The sequence below is a fragment of the Elephas maximus genome, chromosome 14 (assembly GCF_024166365.1).
Source record: "Elephas maximus indicus isolate mEleMax1 chromosome 14, mEleMax1 primary haplotype, whole genome shotgun sequence".
NCBI classification, from domain to species: Eukaryota; Metazoa; Chordata; class Mammalia; order Proboscidea; family Elephantidae; genus Elephas; species Elephas maximus.
The window spans coordinates 70,385,409-70,397,640 of record NC_064832.1 but is presented as its reverse complement, the minus strand read 5'-3'; the positions used below and the strand labels follow the sequence as shown (position 1 = coordinate 70,397,640).

Here is a 12,232-nt window from a genome sequence, read left to right as displayed (position 1 = left end):
GCGCTAGCAATGCTTAAATATTTAAATCTGAGGAAAAATACACTATGCAAATTATTTATTATCAGAATCTTTGGTCCCTTATTATTTCTGTTATGCCACTATTAGAAACGGATTTTCTCAGTGTTTGCTTCTATCCCAATTATCTCTAGCGGAGCTCTTCTGAGACTTTACCGGAGGTTAAATATTTACACTTCATGAAGTAGTTTAAAAGTTGTCTAGCTCCATTTCAGTATCTTATGGGCAAACATGTTTATTTTATTTTTTTGGCCAGGATTTTAAATGAAATCTTAAATGAAGACCAAGATTACAAATACAAAGCTGAACTTTTGCAGTGTCAAATAATAATTAATTGCTTAACCATAGCTAACCTTACTACAGTTTTATTGGCCACAGGGTTATTTTATAACAAGGTCCTATGTATCCTTATAGCAGCCTCTTTGGAAGGACTTACTTTGTACTATTACAGTATATGGTTAGTTTTTATCAGATTTTATGGCTTTAGTAGAGTGAAACAGTTTTGTCTCTTTACCCCCAAAATGAACTTAAAGTATAAAGAATATTTTATCAAGTAGTATGCTACTGTAAGTAAAGGGTATTAATTTACCACTCACTAATTCCTCTCCCCTCACAGATTCTCTATTCACTGCTTAAACTGTTGCTGCATATTTTCATAATCTATTAATAAATATTCCTTCCACCTACATGTTTTTTTTTCCCTTCTCTTTTTCTTACCCTGTTTGTTTTCCAATGTGTTCACTGAGTTCTCTATATTAATTGCTGTGTTCTATCTTACATTTTTTTTATCTTACATTTAATTATGCTGGTGGTACAGACTGTAGAATGAATAGTTAAATTTTTATGGACAGTTTTCACTGGGGGTATTGGGGATATAAGCTGTGATTTCTTGTTAACAGGAGCAAGCTCTCAGGGAGTTGGTGAGTTTCTGGATGATTAGAGAGAATTCAGAGAAGGTCACAGGATACATTCTATATGGGCAAGTTGTGATTTAAGGAGAAATAGAATATGTAAGGCAAAATCAGTAATTCCATGTAACATAGAGCAAATTATTCTAAATATGTGGACATAAACTGTGTTTCCAGCATATCCCTAGATTAACATTTGTTCCAGCTACTCAGTGCCTCATAGAGAAGATTTTAATGTAGGATACCTAGTTGGAAATATCTGAATTATCCTAGAGATAGTCCTAAAATCTATCTTAATGTGACTGATGTGAAAATCAGAAGATACACGGATAGCAAACATCTGTATTCTACACCTATTTTGTGTTTAGAAATGGTTTGGTATAATGGAAATAGTATAGCCTTTAAAAAAAAAAAAATTATTATTATTTTTTTTGGAGTTAGGCCGCAGTTGTAATCCTAAATTTGTCATTTACGAGAGCTACATGGCCTTGCAGGAATTACTTAATTTCTTTGGGCTTCAGTTTTCTTTATTTTGAAAATAAGAATGATAATTTCTGATTGTGTTGATCTGAAGATTAAATTAAGATTATGTATAAAACTCTCTCTCTCTCTCTCTCTCTCTATGTGTATATGGAAACCCTGGTGGTGTAGTAGTTGAGAGCTACAGCTGCTAACCAAAAGGTCAGCAGTTCAAATCCACCAGTCCCTACTTGGAAACCCTGTGGGCAGTTCTACTCTGTCCTAAACGGTTGTTATGAGTTGGAATCAACTTGATGGCAATGGGTTTATATATATATATATGCCCATGTGATGCAGTAGAGTTACAGATAACAAGCACAGTTGAGGATCAGATTGTCAAGTGTTGAATGTTAGCCTAGCATGGGAATAGTACTTTTCCTCCAAGGGTTGTCATGAGATTAATTGACATGACATCTGAAAAGCACTTATGTGGTGCTTTATAGATGGATAGATAGGTGCATAGATGAATGGATACTCTTTGCAAATAACAATCCTCTGGCTTCAAATCCTTTGCTTTGTGTTTTAGCAGTTAGTATTATCCTGAAGGTACAAAATTTGAGATCTGTTAAATACATAGTTTATTTATGAAAGATTTAAGATGTCAACCATTTGGTAGTGGTAAAGTACATGCGCTTTAGAATCAAACTCCAAATCTGCTCTGTCATTTATTACTTTGGGCTGACCACCTAAGCTGTAGTTTTCTCATATATAAAATGGAATAACATTACCTATGCCATAAGATTGTTGTATTGGTTTAAAAAAGCAACAGTAGTCAATACTGATTGAGTACTTTTCAGACATTATTTCAGTTAATTCTCATAAGAACTTTGTGTGGCATGAATAATTGTTGCTATTTTATAAATGGAGAAGCTAAGACTTACAAAGGTCCAATGCCCAGTAACATACAACTAGTTAATGGTAGAGCCAGCATTTCCACCTAAGCCTCCTAGTCATAAGTGCCCATAAGCACTAATCTGTTGTGTTATTTAGACTTTCACGGTGTTTGGCATGGAGCAAGTGCTTAGTAAATTACAGTTGCTACTGCTCCTGCTGTTTTATATTAATGATCTTTTTCAAAGTACTCAATGTGTTCATGGACAACTTTTGTGATATGCGTGACTATGAGATCACCAAAAATAAAGTGTAGATTTAAATAAAATTTAGAGACCCTTAGTTAATGGAATTCTCTTTTCCCTATGTCTGTACTCAAATATGTGTCTATAATACTTATATATACACACAGTTTTTTAGATACATATATTAGGTATGTATCTGCCAAAACTTTTTAAACATTATAGTTTCAGTATCACATGATATGTAAACGAGCATATTCACATTAGGAAAAATACCGATATGTTCATGCCTAAGGGAGGCAATTGTAAGAGTATTCATGCCTGAATATTTTTCCTCCAAATCTAAGATTAGATTTTATTGTTGCTAATTAACACTTTATTGAATATTGAATTTGAACAGAGATTAATCTTGTTGACTGTTGCTTGTTGATTCTTGAATTTGCAGTAAATTTTTGTCTGCTTAGTATCTTTTTTCTTTGATGAATCTTGTAAATTCCTAAATTATTGGAATTGTACTTTTTTTTTTTTTTTTTAATTCTGCTACTACTGCTGGTAATGATCAGGAACCTTATCCCTAATTTTTAAGTTATAATAGCAATGTTTTTACCTATTGAGAAATTGTTTTATATAGTTAGAGATTGTTTAGAAGAACTTGAAAAAAATGTTTCTAGTATAATTTTGACTACTAAATAATAAAAACAAAAAAAAAATCTTCTTTTAATTGTATTGTTTTATTCAGTAAATCACTAGGCTTTTTTTTTTTTTTCTTCCTTCCCCATCCCTGATGCTATCTCTCTCTTGTGGGATTTGTATCTATATTTAATCTCTGACTCAAGGGAGGGGGCAAAAAGCTAAATTCAAAGGTAAAAGCTTCTAATTAGCATCAATGTATTTATATAAAGTGGAGTGATACTTGTGATGTTCAGTTAAGTCTGGCAAAATCATATGGATATAATTTGTTTTTTATGTTAAGTCAGATTTGTTTTAACAATTAGCTATTTGTACCAATGAGATAAAGATATAAAATTTCTTTGCATCCAGCATCTTATTTAAATTGTCACTGGAAGACATTATTCTTTTTGCGTGGACCATTTTTTATATTTATTTAACCATTCCAATTCCACTGCCTTTCCAAGGTGAAGAGTATTTGAACTAAGATTGTATTTCGTTTTAGGTGGTGTGAAATGAAATGTGACTATCTTTAGCCCATACATTCTTGAAGATTTCATTTGGCAAATCCACATTAGATAATTTAGCAGAAGAGGAATTGTATTCTTTATCTTATAATAAATAGTAAAACCTCTCACTAATTCAGAATTTATGATAACTCAGATGAAGTATTTGTGATCTTTTTTCAGTAAAAATTCAACATAATTTCTTCCTCTGTGAATTTTCAGGGTCATACTTATAAGGGGAAACCTGTGTAAAATCACTAGCTTTTCAAACCAAGGGCTCAAGAAATGAAGGATTCCTTCAGCGTGCCTTCAGCCTCTGGGTCCAGCAGTTAATTCTTGTATGTTAAAGGACTTTTATGTTTATGATACATTTTTGTGTAATATAGGCCTATTTTGAATTATAATATAGGTAACCACATTTTATTTATTGTAGCAATTAGTTAATGTACTGCTTGAAGGTAATAAAACTTTATTTTTAATTAAATGTTCTATGATTAAGACTTTTTCAATAAGTCACACGGGCCTATTCCTTCTATGTTATTCCGAATTAGTGAGGTTTTACTGTCCTAGTGTTATGAAGATTTTAAAGCTTTTCCAAATTATGATAGAGAGGCATTTAGTTATAGAAGGGGAAATCATACTGTAGGTCAATTTTGTCTTAACTAGATATTACTAACAGAAAGGAATGATTTAAATAAAAAAGATAAAGTGAATGTGAAATGACCTGATATTATTTTGTTTAACATTCTGAAATGGGCAGAGAAAATACAGAATTAATTAAAAGTAAGTGTATGTCTGTGGATTCACATATGTATTGCATATTATACACACTTATTGTTTGAGTTGATACATCACAAGAGATGATTTGACTTATTGACACTTTGAAATTCCTTCCAAATTTTCATTTATTCTGTATGTAAGGAATTTAAATTTGATGATATAGAGGTCATATTTAAGCGATGTATAGTTTCAGATTAGGAAAAGTAGATTGCCTCCCTTATTTACACATTCCAAAGTAAAGTTTTTGTATTTTGGAATGTGGCTTTTGATGCTATGGTTAGAATGCCAAAGTGAAATATAGAAACCAGGGATGGAGAGTAGGCCTAAAGCAAGGTTAATGGAGGAAATTCTAAAAAGGAAGGAGGAGGAAAGAAGGAGGTGAAAATATAAAGGAGTTTGGTTGAGGGTAGTTAGCGGTTGAAGCTCGGAAGAAGACCACAAAGCAGGCTGGCTGTGGGACAAGGTAGAGAGTAGGTCATTGAACTACAGTGTAATTGAATAAAGCTATTTGGTCTTTATACATTTTTAAAAGTCATTGAGTTTAGGAATACTGGTGAACAGTGTAGCCTTTCTAAGGTCTGTTTGGAAAATCTAAGTCACTGTGAGTCAACTAGGAATATTTCTAAGTAACTAAAAAAAAAAAAAAAAAAAAAACTAGTGCAAACTAGTACTAACTATATCACTAAGTTTAAAATAATTATTTAATGACTTTGCATGCAGTTATTTTTTATGCAAACTAAATTTTCCCATGTAAACCATTACATTTGAAATTTTGTTATTTCTGTACATTAACGATTGATCCCTTTACATTACATAACTGATGAGCTTAATAGGTTTTATCCTTAACCAGATCTTATCTCTGTTTTTTATTGATTTAGTGATATTTGCAAACAGAAGTATACAGTATATCTTTTCAGAATTACTTCCCTGCAGGTAGTTCTTGATCTATCACTTCTAACAGCTGCAGATTCTTCTTGCTTGTTTCTTTTAACATTTTTCTCTTGTTCTTCCATAGTAAACTGATTTTAAATTTTATCTTAAATATGAATAATAGCTTAATTACGAATTATAACACTTGCAGATGGAAGTGGAGAAAGAGGAGAAAAGGATGCAAGCAAAATCACAACATATCCTCCAGGCTCCGTGCGATTTGACTGCGAGCTCCGAGCAGTACAAGTCAGCTGTGGATTTCACCATTCAGGTAGCAGCTGGAACTTTAGGGTATAACTGCGTTTTTACAATTGTGGTAAATAACTTAATTGTTTGGTTTTAGTGAATGTAGTCTGTTAACTCTGTGTTAAAAGCTATAGTGTGGCAGTATCTTCTAAATCTATAAAAGCTTTGTATTTATTGTATAATCTTTTTTAAAAACTGTGGTTTGAGGAACAGGCATTTGTCCAGAGATCTGACTTTTATTTCTGTCTTCTGCGACACTTACTTTAAAATTCTGTTTTAATTTAGTTCAAGAAATTACTGAAGATGAAGGAATTCCTGAAATCCGTTTCAACTCCACAGTTGTGTGATTTTTTTGACGTAGTTCCATATTGAAGCATGGCATCAACAAATTTCTTTTTCTTAAAATGTGGAGAATAATTAGATTCTTATTAAAGTTTTGGCATTTGGGTTATATAGCTTACCTTGTACTATTCCACCTTTATAAGCATTAAAAAAATGTAAACTTCCTTCTTTGATACTTAATCTATTTCCTTATTTGATGATGCATTGATAGATATTAAAAGTTCTGAGATTTCATTGATGTTCTACATAATTGTGCAGAGCGCACAAACCCATCTGCTCCCTTTATAATTATTCTAGATATGAAACAAAAAAATATATACTTTATATGTAGTTGTTCATTATTAAGATTTTACAGTTGATCTGAGCCAGTATGTCTTATTAAATATTACGGTTGTTAAATCACATAATAATTTTAAAGTATATGGAAATCATGCATTTTTATGACATGCAAAGAATATTTTTCAGAACTACAGTTATATTTATTTCATTAAATATAAATTTATGCTTCAATTCCCTATTTTTAATGGCTCTTTAAATTTTCAATAGTGAAAATTACACCGGTTTCAGTATAGTTGTGGTAGAAATATAAAATGCATTTAATGAAAAAATAAAGCCATGTATTTTGATTTCAGTGGTTTTAATGGAAAATGGAGATGTCTATACATTTGGATATGGGCAACATGGGCAACTAGGACATGGAGATGTCAATTCCAGGTACTCTTACTTTTTGTCTGAAGAGACTAGGGTTTGTTTTTTTCCCTTTCCTTTCTTTTTTCTTTTCTCTCTTTCTCTTTTTTCCAGAATTAAGTATGACCCATGAATTACTGATCACTGATGGTTCCTGATTTTGTGACTAAGTGCTTTTGTAGGGATAGGTAATTTTGTAGCCTTAGGGGAAAATGGATTTACATTCTATACAAACAAACGGAATCTTTGGGTGGTGGAAATGGTTAACTCAGTAGTAACTGAGAGATTGGACATTGTAGTTCATCCAGCGGTGCCTCAGAAGAAAAGCCTGGTGACCTACCTACTTCTGAAAAGTCAGCCATTGAAAGCCCTGTGGAGCACAGTTCTACTCTGACAGATACAGGCTCTCCATGAGTTGGAGTTGACTTGATGGCATCTGGTTTACTGGTTTACAAACAAAACCTAATGACCTCTCCAACAAACTATTTTGATGTAATTCCAGAATAATGAAAAACTAATTATGGTAGAGGTTACTAGGCATTTTCCAATATTTATTCTTCCATACTTCATTTGGTAGTAGAGTTTTAGCTGGGAGCATAACTGTGCAGATAAAGACTTTATATCCCAGCCTGCTTTGCAGCAAGGAAATGCTTTGTGCTCTAAAGTGAATGTGAGACTTTGGAATCATGCTGTTAAAGGAATACTGTTAAAGGCATGCTGTCCCCGCTTGCTGGATGGAATGCATGCATGATGGAAGGAACTGGAGAAGTCATCGTAGACACCCTGAGCTGGAGATCATGTATTGAGAATGCCAGAGCTGTAAGATAAAAATAGCCTGGTTTCCTGACGCCATGGAGCTGCCACAACACCTCCTTATAATTAGACTCTTACCTGAGTGAGAAATAAACTTCTCTCTTGTTTAAGTTCCTGTTACTTTGGCTTTACTATTACAGCAGCTGAATCTATATCCTACTTAATACAGTCAAGGTGCTTTTGGTCAAAAGTAACAGAAAATCCATCTTCATTAGTTCAGGTCCTCTGAGAAGATGATGCCAAGATAGGATTAAGTGTATGAAGATTTACTGGGGGTGGGGGGTGGGGAATTCCTGTGAAGGATAAAGGAAAAAGGAATAGGAACAGGCAGGGAGAATCTTCAGTCACAATGCTGATCTGACACCAGTGAATGAAGAGAAGGTAGGAAAAACTGGGTAGAAAGAGTCTTCAGACTACAGTGCAGTTCTGAGAGCATCAGCAAGGTTGATGGAGTATCCCCAAGCTAAGGTTGCCCTTGAAAGAGTCCTGCATTGGGCAGGAATGGGCCAGCATTAATACCTTTGCGATACTCAGTCACAGGGTGGAAGCATTCCACAGGAACAGTGACCTCATGGATCCAAAGGGACAGCATCTGGGGCTGTCAGTCAACTATGTTCCCTGCAGTAGTTGTCTTGAGGAAGAGCTAAGTGATGCACATCTATGGCAGCCCCACCATTGTAACCAGGTGTATTTAAGTCTGGAGAGATGTAGGGCAGCTTTAGGCCAAACTTGACTCAGCATCTCAATTTGCCACATGAACCCAATTTCTTTTTGAATTCTCCATTTTGTCTTATTTTCCCTTGTACTCACAAGGTGTCTGCCAGAATCAACTGAACCTTTATGGCTTCTTATTCACAATACAATGAAAGAAGGAGGGATTCTCTTCCCCTAATCATTAAAATCAATGATTTTTACTTTGTTTTGGTTGTACACCTATTACTGTGTGGCAAGGATGGAATTATGCCATGTGGTAAAGACCAGAAATTCTTAACCCTGGCTTCACATAAGAAGCACCTGGGGAGGTTTAAAAATTACCATACCTGGATTCTTCATCCAGAATTTCTAAGAGGTGTGGGATTGGGGATAGAGTGCAGATATCAGAGTTTTTTAAAAGATCCCCAGAGTATAATGTGCATCCAAGATTGAGAACCCGTCTATTCCTAGGGCTATGGCAGGATCAGCTCCATTTACAGTGCGTGCAAAATGGGGATGAAGTGGAATGTCTTTCATCACTGTGATGAATTTTGTTGCTAATGGTGAGAAGAAACAATTGAGGTATCGAGTTGAACTTTTCATTAAAAACAAGTGCAACATATAGTTCACACTATTGCCAAGCAATTTGTAAAATATTACCCACAATCTTAATATCACTGTGGGGTATGACATAATATCAGTGGCCTGTGGGGTCAAACAATTACTGTCACAGGTTTAAGAAGCCAACAGATATTTTGCTTTACGGATGAGTGAAATCACTGATAAGCAGAGGCTCAATCAGTGCTTTAAACAGTGTGAAGAACCTGGCAACTTTTTATTGTATTTCATGACATGGAAGGAAAGGGTTTATTATCACGATATAGTCATTGTTGTTATTATTATAATCATTACTTAAGTGGTAATTATTTCATGAGTTATAAACTGAAAAATGTACATTGTAATTAGAAATGATGAATGTCAACCATGTGTCCAGCAAGGAGGGCGCTGCTTTGCAAATCAGAATTTATACTTGGATATCATTCCACAAAAAATAATTATCAAGCAGCAATATTTCATGGTCTTGATTGAGTGGAAAAGAAGTAGTAAAAATCATGAGTGTAATCAAATCACAGCCCTCAGGTAATGCTGTCTCACTGTACACTATGAAGAAAGAGCAGCATATATGCAGAAGATCCTGCTTTGCTGTATTAAGATGTAATGGCTGTTGAAGGGGATAGGGCTCATGTGAGCTTTTAAAAGGAAAGAGTTAGCGAAAAACATTGCTTCATGGTAGTCGTAATACCAGTGGGCACCATTTTGATTTCTGGTGATTTCCCCCAGTAACAATGTCTGTCCAGACTTGGACCAATATTGTGAAACTTGTCTCCAGAAATGGAGGGTGCTGAGAGATGGAAGATAGAGATGGGCAACTCCAGCATGGCAGCAAAGGAGCTTATTAGGGAGACTTACAGATGAGGCAAGTCCTGGGCAGCTGTAGGACCAAAGCAGATCTGTGCACCCCACAGTGGAAGAGCAGAGGTTTTATAGTGGTGGTGGATGATAGGGGCTACATGCCAGTGACTTACATAAGGATGACTTAGCAAGCCGTAGTGAACTAGCAGACCACATGAAGGCGCTCGTGTTTGGCCTCGTAAAGCCTGTTTCCCCTTCAATATCACAGCGTTATGTTCAGTATTCTGAAGAGTTTTAATTTACCATCTTATGAAATCTGATTACTTTTAATGTTGAAGATAAAATTTCCCAGATTCCTAAGATCAGACTCTGGCAGTGTTTGCTTTAATTGCCCGAAGTTGTCCTTTCCAACATGTAGATTTCCTCACCTGGTTCCATTTATTGAGGTATAACTGGAAGGCTGATTGTGTGTGGCGTGGGCAGAACTAAACTGGATAATTCCGTGTAATAATACCTATGTAGTATGCCTAATAAAGAAGTTCCTGGGTGGCATAAACAGTTAAGCACTTGACTCCTAGCTGAGAGGTTGGTGGTTCAAACTTACCCAGAGGCATCTCAGAAGACAGGCCTGGTGATTTTGCTCCTGACAGGTCATAGCCTAGAAAACCCTATAGAGCAGCTTGACTGTGCACGCATGGGGCTGTTTTGAGTCAGAATTGACTCAATGGCAACCAACAAAAATAAATGTCTGGTAGCCTAAATAAAACTTACTCAAAACCTTTTCTGTCCTAAGCACTCTAGTTTTTGGGTCTTTGTGGGACTTGGAAGGTAGGAGTTAAGAACTGTTATTAATTCAGAAAAGAATTAGTCACTTATATGCAGGAAGAACAAAGCTCCTATAGCATACGTGTTAACTACAACAAAGCAAAACATTTATAGACATTTAGTTGAAACGAAGTGTAGAGTTGAAGGGTATTTTTGAAAAGTTTCAAGTAATTAAGTGCTATTAATTGAATTTATTGTATAGCACACAATAATATGTGATTAATATTAGACAAATTTTGTACTATACATGAAGATATAAAAAGGTTATTGATATTCTCCTTACGTAGTGTGTTGTCTTACCAAATGATTGAGTTTAGTCTCTAATTTAGGTCTTGATTCTGTCGTTTGGTAGCTTATGACCTTATTCAAGCTACTTTCTTGTGTTTCAATTTCCTCCTTTATTAAGTGGGAATAGGCATATCTTCCTAAGAAGGTTGTTGTGAGAATACAGTGAGATAATATATGTAATCTACTTAACACAGAGCCTAGCCCATAAAAAAAAAAAAAAAATATGCAAAATAAATGTTAGCTGTTACTATTGTTGCTTTTTTTTAGAGACTGTCAAAAAGCTCTTAGGAGAACTTTTATATATTCACTAATGACATCATCAGTCTACCAACATTCTTTTTTGTTTGTTTTGTTTAGTATGTATGCTCTTAAGTTTCTGAATTCCAAATTATTTTACCATTTTCAATAAACTTAAACCTGGAGATTGCTGAAGAGACTAATATAGTTTCAATGCTTTTATTCTCCTTTTTCTAATAGAATTTTGATAACTGTTATGTTTCTGAATTTCATGTTCTTGTCGTTCTTTCCTACTTCCACACTAATATGCTACATAGTCATAGTGACTTGCTTCACTACTTAACAACTGTAAGACTGTGATATCTCTAAGCTTTTGTTTTCATTTCCCATGTGATTTTTGCAGGATTAATATAATGTAAAGTGCCTGGTATGCATAAGCACACACTCAAGTAATTTTTCTTTTCTGTTGTTCCTTTGTTATCCAAATAATTTAGTAAATGGACTCACTGGTGTCATGAAAAGAATTCTAAGATTTTATGTTAGAAGACCTGCCACCATCTCCTGGGAAAATCCTTAAACCTCTTAAGATCTACCTGTGGAATTATTTTGATAGTTAATGATTAATTTTATGTGAATGTGCTTTGTAAACTGCAAACAAGTAAACAGTTACACAAACTCCCGTCAATTCCTTGTTTGAATTGAACTGACACTTCTGTGAGAGCGTTTAGTTCGACATATGGCCCTTTGGAGTAGTGATTGTTCTTTTGCGAAAACCTCCTGTACCTCAGAGTTGAGAGCCACATATCTCTTCAGTGCTGTTCCTAGTTTTATCACTCCACTTTCAAGTAAAAACAAACAAACAAAAAATCCTGCTCTTTTGAGGCATGGCCATTCCTCTCTGCTGCCCTTAATTACCTACCTACCTTCCATTTACTGCAGTTCGTTCATTGAAAACAGCATCTAGTTCACAGTGTTTCCTCACCCCAGGTCTTGTCACAATAATGAGTGACTTCAGTATCCATGTGAAGGATCCCATACAATATTGTTATCCTGACATCTTGTATCTAGTAACTTCCACACTCACAGAGGTCATTCCCATGACGACAGCCTGGATCTAGCACAAGTTCAACTCTGAGTTCTTAAGTTTAAACATCCCATTCTCTAATGACAATTTCTTCATTTCTTACTTAGCCCTACCTTACTTGGCCTTTGACTTTCTCATTCCCTAAAATCCTCTATTTTTAACTCTCTTTCACCCTTTTCACATTATTTCCTACCCACACTAAAA

The 12,232-nt window shown here is 34.7% G+C and overlaps 1 protein-coding gene across 9 annotated transcripts in view; it reads left to right on the top strand.

The window, feature by feature from the left end:
• Positions 1 to 12,232, top strand: part of MYCBP2 (MYC binding protein 2) — a 287,568-nt gene that overhangs the window by 93,874 nt on the left and 181,462 nt on the right. For 8 of the 9 annotated variants that reach the window (XM_049853287.1, XM_049853282.1, XM_049853285.1 and 5 more), the window contains 2 exons: positions 5,552 to 5,671; positions 6,621 to 6,702. In XM_049853287.1, coding sequence (XP_049709244.1) covers positions 5,552 to 5,671; positions 6,621 to 6,702 — 202 coding nt within the window. Of the gene's footprint in view, positions 1 to 3,922; positions 4,029 to 5,551; positions 5,672 to 6,620; positions 6,703 to 12,232 lie in introns of those variants that run through there. The other variant, XM_049853289.1, reaches the window with a different exon arrangement.